The 25,923-nt window shown below is 37.4% G+C and overlaps 3 protein-coding genes across 3 annotated transcripts; 1 reads left to right on the forward strand and 2 right to left on the reverse strand.

The window, feature by feature from the left end:
* Nucleotides 1–1,055: 1,055 nt before the first annotated feature.
* LOC106091758 (protein mahjong) lies at nucleotides 1,056–14,801 on the reverse strand. Its single transcript, XM_013258401.2, has 12 exons — nucleotides 13,818–14,801; nucleotides 11,606–11,756; nucleotides 11,208–11,538; nucleotides 10,595–11,148; nucleotides 9,195–9,467; nucleotides 8,530–9,129; nucleotides 6,919–8,457; nucleotides 6,737–6,857; nucleotides 6,581–6,678; nucleotides 6,137–6,502; nucleotides 5,415–5,475; nucleotides 1,056–2,217 (listed from the first exon to the last, which is right to left on the reverse strand). The coding sequence occupies exons 1-12, from the start codon at nucleotides 14,273–14,275 to the stop codon at nucleotides 1,988–1,990; spliced, it is 4,782 nt and encodes a 1,593-aa protein (XP_013113855.2). The 5' UTR covers nucleotides 14,276–14,801; the 3' UTR covers nucleotides 1,056–1,987.
* Nucleotides 14,802–16,594: 1,793 nt separating this feature from the next.
* Nucleotides 16,595–17,617, forward strand: LOC106091751 (protein TEX261). The gene is made up of 3 exons (XM_013258393.2): nucleotides 16,595–16,925; nucleotides 16,991–17,292; nucleotides 17,356–17,617. The coding sequence occupies exons 1-3, from the start codon at nucleotides 16,856–16,858 to the stop codon at nucleotides 17,581–17,583; spliced, it is 600 nt and encodes a 199-aa protein (XP_013113847.1). The 5' UTR covers nucleotides 16,595–16,855; the 3' UTR covers nucleotides 17,584–17,617.
* A 984-nt stretch (nucleotides 17,618–18,601) lies between these two features.
* On the reverse strand, nucleotides 18,602–19,628 carry LOC106091750 (ribose-5-phosphate isomerase). Its single transcript, XM_013258391.2, has 2 exons — nucleotides 18,958–19,628; nucleotides 18,602–18,895 (listed from the first exon to the last, which is right to left on the reverse strand). Exons 1-2 carry the CDS (start codon nucleotides 19,595–19,597, stop codon nucleotides 18,717–18,719), a joined length of 819 nt encoding a protein of 272 aa, XP_013113845.2. The 5' UTR covers nucleotides 19,598–19,628; the 3' UTR covers nucleotides 18,602–18,716.
* Nucleotides 19,629–25,923: the final 6,295 nt, after the last annotated feature.

Genomic DNA, 25,923 nt, shown 5'->3' on the forward strand with positions numbered 1-25,923 from the left:
GCCTCGATCGGAGCTCAAAGTTGTTGTTGTTGTTGTAGCAGTTTGTTGTGTTCTATCTTTCGTCTGCTTGTTGTTGTTGTAGCAGTTTGTTGTGTTCTATCTTTCGTCTGCTTGTGATTCTGTTGAGTGTCAAGAACCAGAAATTCTGCGACTAAGATGGGGTACGTCCACAGAGATCTGGGTCTGAGTTGAGTGAGTCTGGCTGGACAGTTAAGCAGGTGACGTGTATCGTGTGGTCCCTGCATACAATTGGGACATACATCTTTCACATCGGCATCACTCCTTGCTCTGTAGGAGTTGAGGCGGCTGCATCTGCCGGAATGTAATTGAGCCAGAACTACTTTGGTTTGCCGGAGCAGGTCAATTTCTTCAGGTGCAATGGGAGGCGGTCGTTCTCCAAGGACTACATTCACCCGGTAGCCATCGTGTCTACATGAATGTTGTCTACGACCTACTTGATATGCCGCTTGATATAGGGGTTCTCTTTTGTAGCGTTGCACCTCACGCTCTAGATCATTTAGATCTACCTTAAGGCTTCTAGCCGATGGATATCTATCCACAAGATGGTGATTTGGATGGTCTCTGCGATAACAGCCCAAAAGATTTACTTAGCATGTAGTTGTCTTCGCACTGGTAGGATTTTTGTCTCCCGATGGAGGTGGTCCACATGAGAACTGAGGAGACAGCCCGTCGCAGTTCGAAGAGCGACAGCCATGGCCTGGGCTGATTGAAGCCACGACAACTGTGTGCGGTGAGGGCATGCAAAGCAGTTGTTGTGCTATGAGGTCTTCGAAATCAATGTTGATGCTCGGCGAATGGAAATTATCCTACGAGGCTCGGGAGGAGTAATGCGTCCAAAAATACATTAAAGCTGCATTTATTACCCGATTTCGATGAAATTTGAAACAATGACTTGTACTATGCATACCGATAGGTCAACATAAACCGAGCCCTGGATATGATTTCTTCAGCCAATGGAACAAACTGTCTGCAGTAGTCATCTATGTAAGTAAGGAATACGAAATATAGAAAATATGCATATAATACACAATTGGTTACTAGTTTTTTTCCTTTCTCTTTTTTTATTTTGAATTTGTAAAAATGCAAGTAAATTGTTATACAATTTTTTGTTATACATTTTTAATTTTTTTGTTTAAACTTTTTTTTTTCATACTTACATAAATTCTTTTAAATTACATATACATACGTTCAAGATAATTGATATAGTGTACTTGTGTGTGTGTGAGTTTTCTTTTTGTTAGACAAAATGTGTTTTTTTTTAGAATTTTCTTTTGTTTTAGTTTTCTTGTTTTGTATAGGAAATTACTTGGACTGGTAATTGGAACAAATATTTATATAATTAAATTTTTAAAGAAATACCTTATAGTGTCTTAGGGGATTTAGGGTATAACTTAGGGTATAACAAAAAACTTGCAAAAACAAGAGAGAGAAATTGAAACGAGAAAAATAATAGCCTTTTGCGGGGTTTCGTTTTTACAAATCTTTACAAAGAAAAAGGTAAATATATAACAAATAGATGAAATTTAATAATAAATCGTAGATGTAGATAGGTACTTACTACTAAGCTACATAAAAAAAATAAAGCATATAAAAAAATATTCTAAAACAGCAATGCATTTTAGATGAATGACTTGTTTTGTTGCCGTAGGAAAACAAAACAAATTCGTGTTGGGCGTGCCTTGTCCTAAATTTGCTTTCTTAGGAGGACAGGCAGCTTATATTGGGAGGGGGGAAACAGACTTTTTGTTTTGTAGAGTCTGACAAATTAAGCCTTTAAACAATGGCGGCAGCAAGCTGCCGAAGAGACCATGAAGGGAAGAGTAGGTTGATTTCGACGGATTTGCTGGTTTGGCTGGTGGGCTGCTGCTGCTGCTGCTGTGATCAAACATTCGCATGCACCTTAAGACAGACTATGACATTTTATGATTCAATACATTTATCGATTAATAGAAATCGATATTTTCCATTATTCCAAAAATGCAAAATGTTGCTGGACTTCATCATCATCCACGATATCGATCCAGTTGTCATCATCGTCATCATCATCGTCGTCGTCATCGTCATCATCATCACCGTCATCGTCGTCATCATCATCATCGTCATCATCATCTTCCGCATCATCATCATCATCTTCTGCGTCGTTGTTTCCACGGCGTCGTCGGCGGCGCATATTATCATCAGGAATTATATCAAACACTGAAAATTATTGGCCGTGTCAATAGACAAAAAAAAACGTACACACACTCAGAAATTTGCGGGTCTGTTCTTTAATTTCCTTATAGGGTGTAAAGGAAAACTCAAGGCGTATTAAATATGCCTTGGCAAAACTTTTCACATGTGAGTTGTTGTTTTGCAATTTTTTTCTATGTGAACTGATGGATTTTTTTTCGGTTGACTGCATTTTCAACCGGGGGAAAATCGTTATTTTACCAAAAAGAAACCGAATGGGTCGATTATGGATTGTAATTGAAAACTAGTTGCGTTGACAAGAGATGAAACCATGACATTTAGCAAAAGTTGGAAATTTTTGTTAGGTGCATTTAATATCATTGTTTTAGAGCCCAATTTAATACCCCTTATTCCGGTTGGCGATGGCGATATTACAAATTGGTACTATGGTTGTCGAAGACGAAAATTCGTTTACATTTTTGGTATCAGGTAATTTGACGGAAACGATCCATATAAAAGTTTATTGCATTCTAAACTATATCGGGCCTGTTTATCGAAAGAGTATGAAACCAATTTATACCTTACACCACTACCGTGGTACGGGGTATTATAACTTTTGTTATAATTAATTGTTTATAACACCCAAAAGGAAGAGAGATAGACCAATTGAAAAATATACTGATCGACTCAGAATCACTTTCTGATTCGATTTATCCATGTACGACGTCTGTCTGTCTGTCCATGTTAATTTATGTACAAACTACAGGTCGCAATTTTTATCCGATCGTCTTCAAATTTGGTATGGACATGTTTTTCGGCCTAGAGACGAAGCCTATTGAAATTGGAAAAAATCGGTTCAGATTTAGATATAGCTCCCATATACATGTTCGTCCGATTTGCGGTAATACTGCAGTAAGGTGGTCATTTAAGAACCGATTTTCTCGAAATTTGGCAGGAAGGATTTTCTTATGACTCCCAACATTAGAGGTGGGGAGTCGGTTCAGACTTGGATATGGCTCCCATGTAGATGTTCGTCCGATTTGCAGTAATAATGCAATAAAATAATCATTTGTAACCTAATTCTCCTGAAATTTGTTCGGTAGGATTTTCTCTTGACTCTCGACTTTATTGACCAATCTTGTCAAAATTGTGTTCAACAACGGGAATAAGGGTAAACATAGAAATTGATATTTCTTTTTACAAATTTGCCCGTTGGCAATGCAAATAAAGTTGGGTTACAATCCTTAATCGACTCATAAGAAAACACAATCAATGATGGTTTGTTTTCTAAAGTCTTAATAAATTTTTTTAGTAAAAACATATGATTTAAAGTCACCCTACATAGAACAAAAATATCACGAAAAATTGTTTAATTAAAAATTTAATAGAAAGTAAAAATGCCCTCAATTAAAAAATTAATTGAAATTCAATATTAAATTAAATATTTAATTGAAAATAAAAAATGCTCTTTATTAAAAAATAATAATGCTCTCAATTAAAAAATTAATTGAATCAATCATTTTTTAATTGTATTCGTTCTTTTTCTATTACGAACGTGATTGAAATTTAGGAAATTTTCAATTAAAAATTTTATTGAATCAATCATTTTTTTTATTGAACTTCATATTTTAATTTTTTTTTATTTTTTAATAAAAATTTAATTGAAAATGAAATTGTTTTCAATTAAACAATTAATTGAATCAATCATTTTTTATTGAATCCGGATTTTTTTCAATTACGATGTTGATTGACTGATTTGGCAATTTTCAAATAAAAATTTAATTGATACAATTATTTTTTTAATTAAAACTGAACTTTTTACTTTTTTCAATTACGATCGTGACCGAAAATTTTGTCATTTTAATTAAAAAATTAATTGATTCAATTATTTTTATAATTGAAACTGAAATTTTTCAAATACCAGCGTGATGAAATTTTTTAAATTTTTTAATTAAAAAATTAATTGAAACATTAATTTTTTATTTAAATCTTAAAAAATTGCATTATAATATGTGATTGAAAATATAATCTTTATCAATTAAACAAGAGCGCGCTTTTCGCAAAAATGTTAATATTTGAATATATTCAATTAAATTTAAAATTGATCCAATTAAAAAATTAATTGGATATTTCGAAAATTTCAATAATTTTTTAATTTGATCAATTAAAAAATTAAATGAATTTATAAAAATTCATTCATTTTAAAAATTGGATCAATTTAAAAAGTAATTGGAAATTTCAAAAATTTTTAATCATTTTTTTAATTGAATATGCAATTTTTTAATTGAATTTTTTTGCAATCACCTTTTCAAAAATTGTGATTGATATTATCACTTTCGTGATTGAAGCAGTTTCAATTAAAAAAATTAATTGGACCAATTAAGTTCGTGATTCAAACCGACTTTTATTCGTTATTTGTTTCTGTGTACGATCGTGAATGAAATTGTTGACATTTTCAACTAAAAATTAATTGATTCAATAATTTTTTTAAATTGAATCTGAACATTTTTTATTTTCTATGTAAAAAAAAATCTAGCTGCTCGAAATATTGATAAATATGTTCTATATATAGAGGATTAAACTTCCCCAAAAAGTTTTTCGACTACCTTTTTAAATTTCTAGACACAATACTTAACTTATTTCGGATCGAAATAAGCATATAAATGGTATAATGCATATTTATTTGAATCACGGATGGTATTTGAAAAAGTTATGGTTTAATCAAAAAAATTATTAAATCAAATAATTTTTTAATTGAAAATTTCCTAAACTTCAATCACGATCGTAATTGAAAAAGAAATCAGGAGTCAATTAAAAAATATTTTTTTAATTTAGAATAAAATTTTTAATTGAAAAATGTTCACGATTTTTTGTTTCTGTGTAATTCAAACATTTTTTGATTCAATTATAAAATGATTGATTCAACACATTTTTTAATTCAAAATTAAAACAAAAGTGAATCACGATTGCTTTTGAAAATTCTTTCAGATGCAGTTAAAAATTTATTTGAATCAATTAATTTTTTAATTAAAAATTGCAAAAACATATTTAATTAAAAAATTATTAAATCAAATAATTTTTTAATTGAAAAAATTTTTTTTTCAATTAAATTTTTAATCGAATTTTTCTGTGTATAGAAATGACAATGAGTGACGAAACAAAGAACTGACCCGTTGGTGTTTTTGCTTTTTTACTAATTCGACAAGTAATATGTGTGTACTTACCATTGTTTGAATCATCATCGCTATCTGAATTGTCCTCATCGGACTCCTCACACTCATCTTCCTACAAGCAGAGACAATAAATTTATTGCTATATCATCCAAATCAAACAAATCTTCATTGAGACCATTATTAACATTATTCGCTGGTGGTGGTGCTGCTGCGCCGCCACGCCCTTGTGCTGCTGGTGCAGTTGGTGCAGCCCTTAGGCCGGCGTCACGATTTATATTGCCAGATTGATTATTGATGGCTCGATTTTGCTGAGCAGGATGGTGATGATGATTATTGATGCGCATTTGAGGTTGTGGTTGTATTTGATGTGGCCGTCGCGGCGCATGTCCCATCAGGTAGGGAGGTATTATTTCGATATTATTACGATTCCAACGAATGCCAAAGTTGTTGCCGCCATTTACATTACCATTTCTAGCAGCTTCTGCTGCGGCTGCCACTCCTTGAACAATAATACCACCATTACCACCACCACCACCTCCTCCTCCAGCATCGGCATCGTTAACGCCGCCAGCAGCCCTGGGGCGCGGCACAGCATGATCACCGACGCCGCCATTGCCACTGGCAGCCGTCGTTGCGAATAGGCTTAATGAGCCACCCTGTCTAGCAATAGCTCTGCCCATGGTGCCGCTTGTACCAAAATGTTCATGCAATCTCGACAAGTTGCGATGGGCAGAGCCATTGCTAGTTATATTATCCTCTTCCATTGGACACACCTCGTCATCCTGTTCAGTTTTCTTCATGCCCACACAATAAATTTTCACATATGTTTCCGGTTTCGACTCGTAAGAGGGTTGATCCTCCACCAATGCTATCAGGCTGCCGTTACCACTGACACTCAGGTCAAAAAGACTGCGCTTAGCATCTATTGTTGATATCGATGAGTAGTCATAGGCATCCAACACCTTAAAACTGGTATCGTAGCTGGTGTTGTCATCGTAATCCGAGCGATTATCCATTTCCAGACGTATGCCGTACATCACATGCAAGGGTGAGAATTTTATCAAACACTGATCGAGAACAGGAACTGTTTGCAGCAAATGAAATGTGCGTAAATCCCAGACTTCGGTGTTGGAAATGATCTATAAACAATACAATTACAACACAATCAGTAAAACACTTTGGTGCTATTGATTACAAAATATTGCAAGTTCACTCACCTCTAGACCATTTGGATGGAAGACTCCTGATAAGGATTGATTCAATTTATCAAATTTGTGTATCTCTTTGCCTGAACGTACATCCCATAAGACACCACCTGTAAAATAACAACAAAATCTAACAAAGAGCTTCTGAAATAGAATTTTTAAGCATACTTGATAAGACCAATTCGTCTGTTGGACAAAAGGTGGCACGATTTTTGGTATACTGATTTCCCAGAATTGGTGTAAAGGTGGATATCTTCTGACCCGTGCAAATGTCATATATCGTGCAGGCCTGTAACAACGAAAACCATTACAAAAATTTCTAACCCCTGCTCAGTTTTGTGCAAACTTACATCCGATAGTGTTCCTATAACTTTATCCTGGTTCAGCTTGCTAAACTCACAATAGAACTCATCAATAAAATCTATTTTGGACACAAAATCATTATCCTTTATGGACCACAACACACTAAGGGGAGTACGCCAAGATACCGAGGTCAACACCAAATCACCCGTCCTATTTGATAGTATGGAATCGATGATGTAGCTGTGGCAACGTCCCGAAAACATTTCTGTGCCATGATTCATATTGAAAACCTTAGCCTCGCCCTGATGTGTGCCCGCCAACAGAATATCCGAGTTGGGCACAATGTGACATGAGGAGAATATGACATCGTTGTAGTCATTCGAGCGTATCGTCTTCCAGGGCGCAAAATGTGAATGAACAAAACGACGATTTAGCCTGCGAGCATTGTATCCAGCCTGGGATCGGAAGAATCTGGTGGTTACGTTCATATTATCTCCCAGAATTCGGTTGGGCTTGGGATCTGGGCATTTGTGGGGCGTTAACAAATCAAATTGTGGACACGTTGTCATGGGATTATTGCATAGCGCATGCTGATTGGTAAGATATTCGGTGACAATTGTGCTCAATGTTATACTGTTCGCAAACGGTGGTGGTGAATTAATGTCCATTATATTATTGGCTTCAGTCACAGAGATTTGTTTTTGTAAAGATTTGGCCGCCGAACTTGCACTGCTTGCGCTGGCTGTGGATGAGGGCAGTGTTGTGGGCAACTTTTCAGTCTTCTTTACCAATTTAATTGGAGTTATGGTATTCATTGTCTGATCATCTGAGAAGCTGTCATTCAACGCATCCTTTGCCCCCGAATTAAACGCAGCCGAAGGTGTGGTAGCTGCATTTGTGCTCGAGGCGCAATTTATGGCCTGATTGACGTCTTGCATTCTTGATCTCAAGCGATTGCGAGCTATGGAGCTAGTGGGCAAGACATTATAATCGAACGGTGACTGGTGGAAACTTTTCATGGTTTGGGAGGGCATTTGAAGACCAGCTTCCTTTTGTAACATTTGTGCCGCTTGTGATAGACCTTTGGACTCTAGATGCTCATAAATCAATTGATACAATTGTTGTTCATTATATTGGATCTTAGTTTGGGCTATAACATTTGCCTTATGTATATTGGCCAGCGAGGGATCTAGCTGATGGCTAAACGGTTTAGTTTTGCCCGAGACCTGTTCCAACAATTCCAAAGCATATTTCTGAAAAATGACATGCTCAGCACGTTTCTCTTGAAGTATGGGATCACGCATTAGCGTCTGGATTTGTCCACTGGCAAAGAGAGGTAGTTTGCCTATGATTTGTTTAACACGTTCCCAACGTGCCAAACCGGCCAGAGCTCTACAAGCCATGCCGCGTATACAATCGCTATCTGTGATGGGAGTCTTAATTTGCATTAGCGATAATAAAACTATAATGCCATTGTTGGAGCAAACCGATTCCCAAACCTTTTCTACCAGTTCCTCACTGTATTTGTTGTTGTGCTTAGTTTTCTTGGAGGAGCCGAAACATTTCATCAGTGAGTTGGGTTCTTTCTGCAATGGGTAAAAGGCAATAAGAAAGCAAATGGGTAATGGGCATTATAATATCATGCTTCATTGACTTACTCTGGCTATAGGAGAGCACACACAATTGCATAGAACCGCCAGGGCAGACTTTTGCACATCAGCATCGGGCACAATATCACCAGCAGCAGCGCCCAATATTGAATAGATTCCTGAGGTGGTAACAATCGCTGGCAATTCCAAGACATCACAATAGGCTGCATACACTCGCGGTATAACACAGCATATGGATAGAACATCCAGTGCCGAACGCACCGTCTCCGACCGTCCACTATTATTCCAATCATAAGAGAAGGCAATGATTTTCAGCAATAATGTTATGCCTCCCAATTTCAATAATTGATCCACCGGAGCCCAGTGAGCACGAACCGAAGTATTCTCCTGCAGAATTCTTATCTGCTCATTAATTTGTTCCACCGTGGACTTGGTGGCCTTGGTGATATTGCGGTTAAATTCGCTGGACACAGGAAACTGTTGGCACATGAAATTGTTGTACTTATAGAAGAGATGAGATTCCATGTAGCGTTTGAGAGCAACACAGACGTGTCGCACAATTTGACGCGACGCACATTCCACATCTTCGTTAAGCTCGTTGTTATCATCATCGTTATTTGAGGGGTTAAGGATTTTCAAGACCGATATCTGGAAGACAGAGGCAAAAAAAACTTCAAACTTTTATGGGTTATTCCATAAGTCTGTCTACTTACCACATTGTAAAGTTTTCTTAAACCATCTTGGGCATCAAACTCATCCAACATAACTTTGAATTGAAAGCTTAGACCAAAAAACATGGTAGCATGACATTTGCCTGAATCATAGGAATGCCCCAAGATCCACAAGGCATATCTCACCAATTCGCTTATGATAGTTTTAGGCATTGTGCATATACGCTCCATGGCATCTTCGGAATAAGCTAAATAGTATAAGGTAATGGAAACACCTGTGGCGGCTATACTTGGCCGAGGAACTTTTAGTAGACGCTGAAATAAAAAAAATCGAAACTTGTTTAGGACATAAAATAAAGACTGGAAACTAAAAAATTAAGACCCAACGATTTTATGGTTAATCTTGAAGGCACCTTTCACTCAAAGACCTAATGAATACGAAAAATACAGATAAAGGCAATGCAAGGCAGTCAAACGAAAACGGAAGGGATTGCTCCTGCATCGATATAGTTTTTAGTGCCGCAAACTTATCCGCCTGAAAGAGGCTACACACGTCTAGAGGCATATGCAAAATGCAAATTTGCCCATAAACATTCCATTACAATGAGTGCTGTCCGATTCTAGTTTAAGCTCTATGATAATGGACCAATAGCGTAATGCAGTGCGACAAATCTTTAGGGAGATGTTTTTACGTGGCGATGTACCTCACAAATGTCGCCAGCATTAGGAGACGATAACCACCACTAAAATTTGTCTTTCTTATTGTCATAGGCGGATATCCTAACCTCTGCGCTACGGCGGCCTCCCTAGAGAGTCTAGAAGCATATATGACTACCTAATTACAAGAAATTCTCTGAAGAATCCTACCCCGGGACCGGGGCTCATCTAATTTGGACCCATCCGTGTCCGTCCAATCCCCCACGACGAAGGATCTGGTAGATAATTTATCACCGCGGCATATAACAATGCCGCGACCCCCAAAATCATTCCTAATCAGTTTCAACAAGACTACGGCGAATTCAGCCACCTTCTGACCTTCTTCCCAAGTCAGATACTTGGCCCCCAATCAGCGGCAGCTTTATCCTCTCGAGGACAGGTCCCCTAAAAACACCCTGCTTTTGAGCCCTGGTGGAAAGTACCAACTCAGACCTTCCGGCGTTTATGCCAAGTCCACCCAGTCAGATTATATGGAAACTCAGAGCGAAATGGCTGATAGTAGAGAGAACTACTATTAGTCTTCCTATAGCGCTAGAGCTTTTGTGTACAACCTAACCTTAGATCAGCTCTCTTGAAACAACATTTTAGTTATTGTTGTTGTTGTACACTGAGGCGGCGGCCTTGCCGATGAAGGACTCCATCGGGTCAATCCGGTACGTACAACCCGGCTGCCATGGGACATTTTAATAATTCCTCAATATATTCTCAAAGTTTTTCGGACTTACCTCCAAACCTCCATTTGTAATGAAATCCAGTGCAAACTTTTTATGACACAAAAGCGATGCTAAGTACTTTAAAGCCTCAAAAGCTAAACAGGTATCACGTCTATCCAAATTCTCTATATAGCCAAATATCAATTGCATAGCATTGTGCTCAAAGATTAAACCCAAAAACTCCTGATATTCGCCCATTGTGGTGAGATAGCGCAAGATTAACATTTGACTGGTTTCCGCCGATGGTGGATGTATGGGTATGTACATTTTCTTATAGTAACGTCCAGCACTACCAGTGGGAAAAGCATCACGACTATTTTCCAATAATGCCGACAAATTTGAAGAGTTCACAAAGGTGTCCAAAGCACTAGTGTTTTGGCAGCGGCCGCTTGCTGTGCTATCGTCTAAACGTTGGGGAGATTGTGGCGCTGAACCAGCCATCCATGAGGGCAATATACGCTCCATCCCACCACCTGCATTAGACGACGAGTTATTAAGACCAGCTTCACTGTCAATGGAGTTGTTGGCAGAAATGCAATCGTTAGTCCCCGTTGGTTGAAGAATTGCTGCAATAAAAAAAAACATTTAGAAAAACTTTTACCACTACTTAAAGACTACTAATTACTTTTATGTATGGCTTGCAGCATATGCAAGCGTTTTATCATTTTCGGCACCAGCCTTGTATTCAACTCTCTAAATGTCACTGCAATATCGGTTACTTCCATGGCGGCAGCCAAAAGACCAGTAGCATAACTTTGTAAAGGCTCTATGCTGTCCTCGGCCCAGCTGTAGATGCGATTGATTAGATTATCAAATTCCACCTGAAACACAGCTGAAGTCTCTAGGCCTGGCAAAATGACCAGTATAAGACGTAAAGCCAATATGTTTAACTCATAGGAGCTTTTTTGAATATTTTGACGGGTAAAATAATTGTCCCGCAAATAATCTTTAACCAGCTGTTGGAAGAGGAGAACCATTTGTTAGAAATTATCATCAAGAAACCTCACTTTACTGTCACCTTACCTTTTTCATGAATATATCCTTGCGAAAAAGTTGTTTTAGCAAAAAACCAAACTGACAACTAGGGTCAGTGCGGTATGGATGACGTTCATCGAATGGATCGGGATCTTTACGCATGTAAATTTCTTTTTCCTTTTCAAAAATTTCGGCTAGCCTGTAGAAGCAAAAAAAAAACAATATAAGTTTAGTTAGTCATATTCGTCATACTAAGTACAAATCGTCATATAAGCCAGGTGAGAATTGGGTTTGGTGTTGTGAAAATTTTCCACTTAAAATAAAACATCGAATACCAAAACTCAATACAATTTTAAGCGCATCAGGAATGAAGATAAAAAAATCGCGAGAAGCTAATTCAGACGATTTATAAAAGGGTGGGAGGGGAATGGGGGGGAACACTCCCCCCTTACCCTAATTATCAGAAACGACATATCTCGGAGATGATTGGTGCGGTTTAAGCGAAAAATTTTGTGCTCTCTAATAGCAACATAAAAACAAAAATTTGGTATCCAAATTTTGGGCTGGGTGCCTAGAGGGGCCGCACTACCCCCAAACCCACCAAATATATATATAGACCAATCACGACAATATGGGACTCAAATGAAATGTATTTACGAGTAGAAAACCTAACCGATATTCAATTAGGGGACCAATCATTTTCCGGAACCATCCCAGCTCCCAAAACACCCATAAATCTGATATATTAATCGACCTCCGATTTCGGTGAAACTTGGTAAAAGATGTGGGTTGAACCCATGTACAAAAAACCCTAGACACCCCATAAGGGTCAAAACCGCCCCCTCTGCGGGAAGTGCTCCGACATAGACAATATGGGTATCAAATGAATGGTATTGCCAAGTAGATTACGAGTATGCAAGACGAGGTGGTCTTGAGAATTTTGAAGCCCGCAAACCCCAGGCAATATGGCTATCAAATGTATTAAGAAGTAGATTATGAATATGCAAAAAATATCCCCAAAAATTGAACCCGGGAAGACCTACTGGGTCTTGAGAATTTTGAACACTGTTAACATAGACAAAATGCGTATCAAATGAAAAGTATGAAAGAGTAGATTACGATAGAAATGCAATAAAATTAATCAAGCTCCAAAAGATCTCTAAGAAAAAGAAAAAATTTTCAAAAAAAAATGGCCCAATTTTTTGAGGATCAGCAAAAAAACAGGCACATTTTTACCAAGTACATTTTTAACAGGGTTCAAAATTCTCAAGACCCCCTAGATCCTTCCCGGGTCCAAGTTTTGGATAATTTGTATTCTGCTCGTCAATACCTTTCATTTGATACCCATATTACCTACGTTAACAGGGTTCAAAATTCTCAAGACCCCGTAAATCCTTCCCGGGTCCAAGTTTCGCACATGTTTTTGCAAATTCGTATTCTATTCGACAAAACCATTGGAAGATCGTTGCCGCCACATGAAAATAGGGTTACAACAACAACAACCTCCAAAGACGACAAATTTACCAACCATGGTATTTGAGATTAGAAAGCGAATTTGATAAACAATTTTGGGGTGACGTTTTTGGGGAACACCTCATTCCATAAACTCCCCTTAAACTAGTTGCAATATGAGGATTAAATGAATGGTATTTGAAAATAGAGCACGATGCTGATATTTTTTCAGGGCCTAAATCGCACATACATATTTACCGCCCATGGCAATATGGGGCTCAAATGAAAAGCATTTGGGAGTAGAGCACGAAATTGATACCCACTTTTGGGACCACGTTTCTGAAGGTTCACACAACCCTTAGGCCCTTCCCGCTCCCAAAATCACCCTGAGAATATCGGGCTCAAATAAAGTCTTTTTAAGAATGGGGTATATCGAACATCCAAACTTTATGACCCTAATCCCTCCGAGCGATTCATAAACCAATAAAGATCATATGGGATTCACATTAAATCTAAACAACATACGTAGGTAGTGGTCAAAGACTACAAAGATCAATCAAGTATTTTTTTTTGGTTAAGTATTACTCAAATGGACTTAGATCAATGAAACTTTCACAACATCTAATGTTGATATTTTAGATATTAGCCACTTGTCTGTTATTGTCAACATTTAGTTTTTTTTTTCTGCGACAAAAGCATCCAACAACAATTTTAGAAACACGCACAAACACATTCGCTGCTAACTTTGTAGCCGAGCAAAGTAAGAACAAAAGAAATTAATTAACCCTTTATTGATTGTGGTGATTACCTTTTCAATGCTGGCACTGGATCAAAACCGGATTGCGTGTGTTTAGATTCCCAAAATTGTAGAACTTGAGGCATATCCTTTTCTTCCAAGTTAGGTTCAGACTCTTCAAATCCATAGAAAGGCTCATTAATGGCAGCAGGAGCATTGTCGCCTGCCCCTGCCTCATCATCCGAATCATTTCCATTTGCTACTGCTGGTTGGTCGGCATTTTGTGCATCTCCATCGACTTCCATACTTTGATCTTCCGCCTGTTGCTCTCCAATGCCATTTACGCCGTTTGCCATAGGCAATGATGGCCCCTCCTCCCGGACACCAACTTCGATTGCTATGGCTGGCTGTACATTGTGATTATTATTATTGTTGTTGTTGTTTGATTGCTCATTACTTGTGCTGCTTTCGTTGTCTTGTATTTGTCCTCCTTGCGCCGCTGTAGGTAATTCATCTGTATTGTTTGGCATTTTTGTTTTTGTTTCTTCCGTTATAGTAGACAGGCAGTCACTCTCGTTTTCAGGGGATCAATTCGTTTCTAACCTAACACTCACTAAAAAAAATATACTAAAATTTTCCACTGTTTTATATCGTTCGATTCTTTTAAAGCCTTTAAATCCTGCACCTGCAGGACACTCTGTATGTTTTCTGAAACCTTAATTTTCCACAGCCTACCGCTTTATCATTAAAACACTCTCATTTATTCAATTCACTGCGGACCATTTCTTTTATCAGCCAATTTATTTCGTATTTTTTTGCAACATTCGATGGCTTTGCTTTTCTTTCATACCAATCTCGGCACGTTTTCGATTTCCGTAATTTCCTATCACTAAATGTTAGATGTTATAACCAACATCATTTTGTTATTATTTTTAGATGTTACAACAAAATTGATTATTTTAGTTATGTTTATATGTTTAAATTATATTGTTTTAGGCCTTAATTAATTGCAATACAATCTCTTTCGGCTTTTTGTCGCACGCTGTTTTTCGCTTTTTCCTGTTGTGAAATTTATGGGTTTGTGTAACCTAACATGATACGTCAAACGTACAATGTTCGTCAACGTTTGGCGATTCACAACACTCAACAATTAAAATGGTCAACGATATTGTGCGTCTATACTTAAAACTTTTTTTTTGTGAGCTATTATCAAAAAGATAATGCGTATTTTTAAAATTACACAAACGTAGGGCACAGTCCCACTTATTCCGGTTGGCGATGGCGTCGTCGAATGTCAAAAATGGTTTATGGTTGTCGACGACGAAAATTCGTTTTCATTTTTGTTTTCGTTTTCGAATTCGACTTCCAAATCTGACGAATGAGATCAATATAAAAGTTAATTGTATTCTAAACTACATCGCGCCTATTTTTCGAAAGACTATGGAACCTACTTTTATATAATTTTTTTATTTACAACATTTTTCTTTTATGGAACTATCGAAGGCGAATAAGAAAAAGAATACTATGGATGTGAAATTCTCTTCGACTACGACTGCTGTCGAGTTTCGCCTTCGACGACGGGAATAAAGATGAGTATTGTGTTCAGCTTTTCGAGCGTAATGCTATCAAACTCTGTATAAAAAAAAAAGCGTCGGCGAAACGTTAGCTAGAAACAGGCGGAAAATTACCGGCATCATTTTTGTATGTTTTATTGGTATTAATGGTACGTTTTTTTCTTTTTTTCTGTATGCGAAGAAATAAATTAAAAAGAGAAAACAATAAATGCAGATTAAAAAAACGTGTTTTGACATAGAAACAAAAACATTTGGTTGCTTTCAAATTCCGCTCGCGGAACAATTAAAAATTTCCGTGACTTCCGAAAGTAGAATAGCTCTAACTCTAAAACCCCGTTTACACTGCTCATTAAATCCGGATTTAATTGCCCGATCATCTGTTTTCCCTTTATAAAATTACCTGACGAGATCCTTAAATCCGGATTTAATTAGTAGTATAAACGGGGTTTAAAGCCCTAAAGCCCAGAATGAGCGCGTTGAGCTTTGTTTTTGAGTGTCGCAACTCTGCACACAAATCCCACAAATGCAACGCGGTTAAGTTAAAAACTTTCAACTTTGATGATTGAAAAGAATGTCATTCAGTGCTGCCATATGTAAACAGTGTTATAAGTCGACAAAGTTAAAAATTTTTTAACTTGTGCCTGTTAATTTTTTGGTATTTGTTTGTAGAGTTGCATTTTTCAACACGACGCTCCTCATTGCGCTCATTCTGTTTTGGCCTTAAGGGTGAATATGTTGAACATGGTATAAGTTGCGATCAGACACGACCAGACACGATTCACAGAACAAGGTTAAGTTGAGCGATCAGCCGACATACATTTTTTTTTAATTTTGGCAGTACTTTGCATTGAGGATGTCAAATTGTTCTCTTTTAACATTCATTCCAAGATGGATTTAAAAAAGTGGTCTCACGCGAACAGCTGTTTGCAGCCGGCCAGGTTTGACGGTATTAAGGTGTCAGATTTTTCTTTGCATTTTCTTTGTTGATATCTTCTTTTTTGCATATTTTCTGCTCATGTACGCACACGTATACAGCTTGATGGCGGATTTGTGGTTGTTGTACAAATGAGAACACCTTTAATTGTTTCACCGTGTGACACTACCTGTAAATGAAAATATATTGCTAGCACTGGATAAGACTAAAGTAAAACACAGCGTATGATCATATTTCATTACCATTTAGGTGAACCCTGAGTGTACGCAAGATGTTAGGTACAAGTTCGTATTTTTCATATTACAAGAAACGTGGTGTGACAACTCTGGCACCAGCTGATGATGACGTTTCAGTTATTTACACCGCACCACCGCGATTATTAATTGTATTAGGCACTACTTGTTTTCAAACAAAACCAAACAGAACGAATTTTTAACATATTAATAAATATAGTGTTATGTAAATCTATCAGCTGCAATAAGAACGTCATACAATATATATTGGGCAAAAAGGAAGTGAAACACAAACAGCATTTGGTGTGGTTGCTTGCTATAGAATATTTAGTAAAGGAAGGGGCGCGGCGTCTGGCAACAAGCAACATCATGGGGTTTATGTACATTTTAAGTTGGATTGCACTAGTATTACAAATTATATTTGTAACCATATCAATTGGTAAGTGAAAGGCAATAAAGAGGAGAGTACATCACTAATTCCATGCGTCTATTAATTGCATGCAGCCGCTGGTCTGTACTACATAGCTGAATTGGTGGAAGAGTACACGAGTGCAGCGCGAAAAATGATTCTCATGATGATTAGTTTTACCATGTTTGTTTACGTTATGTTTATATTCTGCGATGAGTTGCCATGGAGCATCATAATAATGGGATTTATTACTCAGTTCCTGCATCTGTCCATAATGAGCAGTTTTCCGTTTATTCGATTTTTATCGCTGCCCTTCATTGGTACTGTCGTGTGTCTGATAGCTAATCATTTATTGGCTTTCCAATATTTTACATCAGTATACTACCCCTTTACACAGGTAAAGCACTATTGAAGTTTAATGCAATTCGTTGTATATTTTTCACCGATTATTTCTTTTTAGATTTTAGCCTATTTTACAATCTGCTTATGGATGGTGCCATTTGCTTTGTTTGTATCATTGAGTGCAAACGATAATGTTTTGCCCACCACTATTAACGACAGCCATTTGGCCGCCAATCAAGATGTTGTTAGCAATTATTTCTCGCGTGGCAAGAAACAAGGTCTACTTTCACTGTTTAACTATTTAAAAGACAGTATTATGCCGGGTCGTAATAAAAAATCTTTTTGAATTTGATCAAATCACTAGAAGAGCTTTAGCAAGAGTGAGGTATTGATAGTTATTTTTTTTATATTTTCGAATTAGATTTACCACGAATCCAAAAGACTTGTAAGCAAAAAAAAAAAGATATTTATGAAAAAGAAAAGTAAACCAAAACACACATTTTTAACGGGAGCGTGGGATACCCATAGGAAAGTTAAATGAAATTACATTTTGCATTCTTTACTGCGTGGGTTTCATCCTCAGAAACTGAATGGTAAGGCATGTGGTTGTCATACGTCTATGGCAAAACAACTTATTGGAAAGGCGATTGGCACATACATGTTCATGGCCATGGATACTACTAATCCATGAACATTCCGTTAAGGATACCTAAGGATAAGGGGATACCTCTCTCATATCAATGAGTCCAGTCAGATTGAAGTTTAAGCTCAGTGATAAGAAGGGGTCTCCTGTTTTATGCCGAGTCTTAACGGCATGCCGCATAGCAATACCACTTGGTAGAGAAGTTCTAACATGGCAAGGTGCCTCAGAATTGTAGCCAGCATTAGCAAGGGGGTAACCGCGTCTGAAAATGTCCTTTATGTCCACGCCGGGATTGGAATCTTGGTGTCCTTCATCATAGCTGGACCTGCTAGCTTGTTCGCCACGTTAGCCTGTCATGGTCATTGATATCACTGTACGGGATAATAATGAACACCGCACAGGCTGGAACTTTGAGCTCCGATCTATGTGATGTTCATTGTTATCACTAGAAGCTTAGCTGCGAGCTGCCGGGCGCATCCACAGGTTGCGGATAGTGGAATGCTCCATATGGAGTAGCTGCAATTGCAGTCGCGGACAATCAGCGGTATCAAACGGTGTGAGAGGCTGGGCTATAATGATCGATATGACAAGGCGACTTTAAATAATCAATGAGCATCATGTTCCCGAGGCGATCGGTCCTTTGGATGGGAACAAGCTTGCTCACGCCACCTCTTATAGACATATGGCTACAACAACAATGATAAGAAGTTTATTTTCAACATTTACATTTGCAAAAACTTGTAAAAAAATAAGGGAACATTTATTTTCTTGAATTCAAAAAATTGTTTTTCTTATATATAGGCAAGCTTATGTCTCACAGAAACAGCTTGTGGTGTTTATTTGTCTTGTGTCTTGACCGAACCATCAGCCATGCCAAAATATGCTTTTTGGGCCATATTGACAAACAAGCCAGTCTCCACCACCCCGGGTATCATTAGAAGATCTCTATTTACATCGGACCAATGGAAATTTACATCCTGAGGGAAATTCCAATCCAATATAAAATTGCCATTGTCTGGGGGGAAAAGGAATGACCACTGAGGAATATTTGAAAACACGAAAGAAATTACCAATTACCTGTTACACAAGGTCCCGCTTTAGCAACAGCCATACGCAATTTCAATTCACCCCCAAATTGTTTTTGTATTTTTTCACGTATGGGCACATAGGCTAAGGGCACTACCTCTATGGGAACTCCTTTTTTATATTGTTCACCCAATTTATGTGAGTTTTTCGTGTAGTCAGCGATAATTATGAGTCGCTCAGCACAGGAAGCCACTATTTTCTCTTGCAACAAACAGCCACCTCCGCCTTTTATTAACACCATGTCTTTGTCCACTTCATCGGCTCCATCTATGGCTACATTTAGTTGAGGATTACGGTCGAGATCGCCCAAGACCAAACCATTCTCCACAATCAGTTGGCGTGCTTGAAAGCTAGTGGGAACACACACAACTTCCAACTTTTCCTCTTTTACACGTTGAGCCAGTCTATCAACGGCAAAGACCACAGTTGAACCGCTGCCTATGCCCACAGCGGTATTGTTCTTCACCCACTCATCCACAGCCCGATAAGCAGCTATTTTTTTCGCTTCGTTCAGGGACATTTTGGACTTTATAGCAACACAACGATGTACTTCACGTGGTTTGAAATAAACCAACTTCAAGTGTTGATTGCAGCTTGAAATGCTATTGTAAATGACGCGCCGGAACGTCATAGAGATCAAATGCAAGATAAAAGTTTAAAAACATATGGGGTCTGGTTTGTAAGGGTATAACCTAAATTTTGGCGTATGATTATCATGTGTCTGTCAATACGTGTGAGAGTTGTTTACACGTTGCCAGATCACTAGTTTATTAAACGCACAAGAACAAATGCTGGGTATTATGATTTTCGCAGTTCATATATGTGATTATATTAAAATCCTAAGCTATTTTGCACAAATAAAATTTGTGTAAATAAGTTTTCATTTAAATTGAATGATGACACTATAAGGCCTGTTCCGGTTTTCGGAAACGCAAAACGACAGATTTTCAGTGCCTTATATCTGGCTAACGTTGCAATATCTATGTTGGAATACATACACTAATTAAATTTCTATATTGTAAGATAATCTTCAAGTGATTTTAAACCAGAAAAAAAGAAGAAAACTTCGAAAATATAGGCAAAGCATTCGAATTTGAAAACCAGAACAAGCTATAATAAGCGGCTATAAGATTAGCCGCTTAGATAATCGGGGATTACACTTTTCTCCATACAAACTCATGACGAAACACTTAAACACAATCACAAATCATATGGTGCAACCTGGCATCTTGTCATCAAGCTGATCGTATATTTGCCAACACACGCAAAAACATTTGTGCGAGTGTGTGTATACGTATGCGTGCATGAGCAGAGAATATGCGAGAGAAAAGATAACAACAAAGAGAATGCAAACAAAAATCTGTCATCTTAGTCAAACCTGACCAGCTGTTAATGGCAATTCGTGTGAGACCACCTTTTTAAATCCTCCTTGATGCAAACTAAGCGATAAATCCGCTATAAAACACCCCTAGAGTTGCTTATGACGCAGTTCGTGATCAATTAAATACATTTGCAATAAATTAAAGCGAAATTTGTATTGATGCAGCGTCGTGTCGCTAATTTTTCTCACATAAGCCTAGTACTGACTTCGAATTTTCGCCCAAACAACTGTCAAAATGCATTATAAAAAATCTTGACGAAGAAAGTGCGAACAAATTCCGCAGAAGTAGTACCATAAGATAATTACCAGGTTGTGTACCGTAAACAGCTGAGTACAATTTTTTCTCGCGAAGTGCAAGTTTTGGTTTGGTGTGTGTAGTATAGTTAAGAACCATAACTCACACAAACAAATTCAAAATGAGAGTTGCACTAATCACTGATTTTGTCAGATAGTTTGTTGTTGTAAATGAATGTATCTACCTGTAAATGAATATATCTTTAGTAGTACCAAGATAAATTTAACAGGTAGGAGCAGTTGGCCAACAACAAAAATATGAGTGCACTATCTGTCAAAGTCAGCATTTAGTGCAAACCAGATTTCGAATTTGCTAACAGTTCGAGCTATTTTTCGTTTTTTGTGTGTGTTATGCTTCTTAACTAAAATGCACACACCCAACCGAACGTTATTAAAATTCGTTGACAGATAGTGCACAAAATTGTACTCATCTGTTTGCTGGTCACTACCTGGGTTAATATCAAGATATATATATATATATATATTTGTAGGTAGTGGTAGTTGCCCAACAACAAAATATTGAGTGCACAATCTGTCAAAATCAGTGATTAGCGCAACTCTGATTTTGTGTATGTTACTAATGGGTTGCCCAAAAAGTAATTTCGGATTTTTCATATAGTCGGCGTTGACAAATTTTTTCACAGCTTGTGACTCTGTAACTGCATTCAGTTATCAGCTGTTACTTTTAGCTTAATTAAGAAAAAAAGTATAAAAAAAGTATATTTGATTAAAGTTCATTCTAAGTTTTATTAAAAATGCATTTACTTTCTTTTTAAAAATCCGCAATTACTTTTTGGGCAACCGAATAGTTCGCGCCATTTTTCGTTGTTTGTGTGTGTTATGGTTTTTTTATATAGAGTTTGACAGCATTCCGCCTAAGAAGCTAAACAGAATACTCAGCTTAATTTATTTTAGAACTTGTTGTCTTGTTCGATTTAATTTTCATACAAATTTCATTGTACTGCACCGTATAGTACTAAAATAAAACACAGCTATAGTACCAGCCACAATTAGGGATTTTCCTACTAAATGAAATCAGCAAGTTGTTTCGCTTGAATATCTATATCTACAAAAAGTTATCGCGAAAATATTAATTTTCAACGTTAACATAGTACCAGCCTTTAACCTTTCAAAGTTTTCGCATACATTTTAATGGATGTGGTAACTCTATATTATTGACAACAACCAGAAGTAGTTGGCGTGGTTGGCCGGTATGTAAAGGTTTCAGAAAAGACTAAATAATTGGAAAGGTTGCTGCATTTGCTTCTTTAAATTTCGGCTCGCTAATGTCGAGTACTTGATTTTTAACTGGGTCAACATAAGTCTTATGTCATAAGGACATAAAGAGTAAATGTCTAAATGCTGTTGTTGCGGTAGCTACATACTTGCATGTGCCGGTAGCGACCCTTAGCCAAAGAAGGTTAAAAAAAAGAAGAGTGGGTTACTGCTTAGTCTTTCCACAATTTTTTCGTATTTTTATACCCTCCACCTTAGGATGGGGGTATACTAATTTCGTCATTCTGTTTGTAACTCCTCGAAATATTCCTCTGAGACTCCATAAAGTATATGTATTCTTGATCGTCATGTCATTTTAAGTCGATCTAGCCATGTCCGTCCGTTCGTCCATCGGTCTGTCGAAAGAACGCTAACTTTTCAAGGAGTAAAGCTAGCCGCTTGAAGTACTTCTTATTATTGTAGGTAGGTTGGACTTGTTAATGGGCTGTATCGGTTCATGTTTTGATATAGCTGCCATATAAACCGATCTTGGATCTTGACTTCTTGAGTCACTAGAGGGCGCGATTCTTATCCGATTTGGCCGAAATTTTGCATGAGGTGTTTTGTTATGATTTTCAACAACTGTGTTAAGTGCGGTTCAAATCGGTCCATAAGCTATATCAGGAGCTTTCATATAAACCGATCTTGGATATTGACTTATTGAGCCACTAGAGGGCGTAATTCTCATCCGATTTGGCTCAAATTTTGTATGAGGTGTTTTGCTATGACTACCAAGAACTGTTCTGAGTATGGTTCAGATCGGTCTATAATCTGATATAGCTGCCATATAAGCCGATCTTGGATATTGACTTATTGAACCACTACAGAGCGCAATTTTTATCTGATTCGGCTGAAATTTTGCATATAGTGTTCTGTTATGACTTTCAATACCTGTGCCAAATATGGTTTAAATCGGTACATAACCTGATATAGCTGCCATATACCTTTGCCAAATATGGTTTAAATCGGTACATAACCTGATATAGCTGCCATATAAACCGATCTGGTAACTTGACTTCTTTTGCCTCTAGAGGGCACAATTTTTATCCGATTTGGCTGAGATTTAGCATGATGTGTTTTGTAATGACTTTCAACAATTATGCTATGTATGGTTCAAATCGGTCCATAACCTGATATAGCTGCCATATAAACCGATCTTGGATATTGACTTATTGAACCACTAGAGGGCGCAATTCTCATTCGATTTGGCTGAAATTTTGCATATAATGGTCTGTTATGACATTTAATAAATGTGCCCAATATGGTTCAAATCGGTCCATAACCTGATATAGCTGGCATATAAACCGATCTTGGATATTGACTTATTGAGCCACTAGAGGGCGTAATTCTCATCCGATTTGGCTCAAATTTTGCATACAGTGTTCTGTTATGACTTGCAGCAACTTTGCCAAATATGGTTTAAATCGGTACATAACTTGATATAGCTGCTATATAAACCGATCTGGTATCTTCACTTCTTCGGCCTCTAGAGGGCGAAATTCTCATCCGATTTGGCTCAAATTTTGCATATAGTGTTCTGTTATGACTTTCAACAACTGTGCCAAATATGGTTTACATCGGTACATAACCTGATATAGCTGCCATATAAACCGATCTTGGATATTGACTTCTTAAGCCTCTAGAGCGAGCAATACTTATCGATTTGGATGAAATTTTGTACAATGGCTTCTCCTATGATCTTTAACATACGTGTCCAATATGGTCTGAATCGATCTATAGACTTATACAGCTCCCAAATAAAACGTTCTACCGATTATTATTCTTGAGCCCCTACAAGTCGCAATTTCCCTATCCGAATGGACTAAAATATAACTCAATGACTTCTACTACGGTCTTCAACATTCAATTCATTTATAATCCGAATCGGACTATAACTTGATATAGCTCCAATAGCATAACAATTCTTATTCATTATTCTTTTTTTGCCTATAAAGAGATACCGCGCAAAGAACTCGACAAATGCGATCCATGATGGATGGTATATAAGATTCGGCCCAGCCGAACTTAGCACACTTTTACTTGTTCGGTTTGTGTATGACGAATTCATTTATATGACATTCGGTTTCTATGACAGCTATACCAGATTATGAACAGATTTGAATCATACTTAATACAGTTGTTGGAAAGGACACCAAAAAACTACGTGCAAAATTTCAGTCAAATCGAACGAGAAGTGCGCCCTCTATAGGCTCAAGAAGTCAAGACCCATGATCGGTTTATATGGCAGCTATATCAAAACATGGACCGATTTGAATCATATTTAGAGTAGTTGCTGGAAGTGATACCAAAACACCGCGTGCAAAATTTCCGTCAAATCGGACGAGAATTGCGCCATCTAGAGGCTTTATATGGCAGCTTTATCAAAACATGAACCGATTTGGCCCTTTTACAATCCCAACCGACCTACACTAATAAAAAGTATTTGTGAAAAATTTCAAGCGGCCAGCTTTACTCCTTCGAAAGTTAGCGTGCTTTCGACAGACAGACGGACGGACGGACGGACAGATGGACGGAAATGGCTAGATCGACTTAAAATGACGATCAAGAATATATATATTGGGTTGCCCAAAAAGTAATTACGGATTTGTCATATAGTCGGCGTTGACAAATTTTTTCACAGCTTGTGACTCTGTAATTGCATTCTTTCTTCTGTCAGTTATCAGCTGTTACTTTTAGCTTGCTTTAGAAAAAAAGTGTAAAAAAAGTATATTTGATTAAAGTTCATTCTAAGTTTTATTAAAAATGCAGTTACTTTCTTTTAAAAAATCCAATCCCAATACTTTATGGGGTCTCAGACGCATATTTCGAGTTGTTACAAACAGAAGACGAAATAAGTATACTCCCATCCTATGGTGGAGGGTATAAAAACATTCTACTCGTCTGTTCGCATGACCTCACCTAAATAATGCATCGGGGCGTCGAAGTTGGCAACTTTTTCGCATTGCTATTGTGGAATTTTTATGCAGAGTTGCATTTTTGCAACGCGACGCTCAAAACCAAAGCTCAACGCGCTCACTCTGTTTTGGCCTTAAGCCTGGGAATCAGCCAAATTGTTAAAAAAAAGCAGACCAATTGTAGCTAAGCCTAAGGGCTTTTGCTGGGATTCTCCTTTCGGGTGATGTTATAACATAGCCGAAGATCTTTGGAAATCCCCTAATGACTTTAAATGTCCATTAAATTACTTAGGAGTCTCATAGTTTTAGTGAAATTGATAACTTAACAGCTTGCTGTTTCAAGTAAACCTTGTTGCTGGTTTTACTGTTGCTGTGGATGTTCTAAACTCTCTCTGTCTCTCTCTCTCTCTCTCTTTCTCTTGCTGTAAACTCCCCCTTTTGGATTTTCAATTTGAACATTTTCATTAAATGCTTTTCGCAAATTCAAATTAACACCAACAGTGAGCTTCCCTTTGGTGCAATGCGATCTCATTAAACTATTCCCATTTCCCAGTGTAAAAAAGGGAACAAAACAAAATTCTAAAAAAAAGCACAACAACCATGATGATAACTACAGCAAATAAATTTCCGTAATGCCGTTGATGCTGGCGTTGCCTCTCTGTGTTTTGTTTTTTTTCCATTTGCATTGGCATTTGGCTTTTTCATTCGGTTCGGTTGACGCGTTCGTTTCGCTGAACAAAGGCCCAGAGAAATGAAATGGACAAAATTATGCTGGGAAAAAGATACCTGATGAGTCTCTAAGGATAATGGGCAAGGAAGGATTGAATAAAATAAAAGCAACAACTAAATTAGCTGTTTTTTTTTCTTCTTATGGTTTGCGAATGATAGGCGGTGGTGGCAGAAGCAGTAGCACAAATAGTTGGATCAGAAATGTGATGGGCTATACCAAATGATGTTGGTTAGGTTAGTAGTGTAAAATTACTCCTACACCAGGGACTTGGAAGCTGATGTAGTCGTTACGGGGTCCCCTTAATGACAATGACGATGATAATGATGACTGTTGACTGTTTACATTGGCATTTGACGTTAGCA

The sequence above is a fragment of the Stomoxys calcitrans genome, chromosome 5 (assembly GCF_963082655.1).
Source record: "Stomoxys calcitrans chromosome 5, idStoCalc2.1, whole genome shotgun sequence".
NCBI classification, from domain to species: domain Eukaryota; kingdom Metazoa; phylum Arthropoda; class Insecta; order Diptera; family Muscidae; genus Stomoxys; species Stomoxys calcitrans.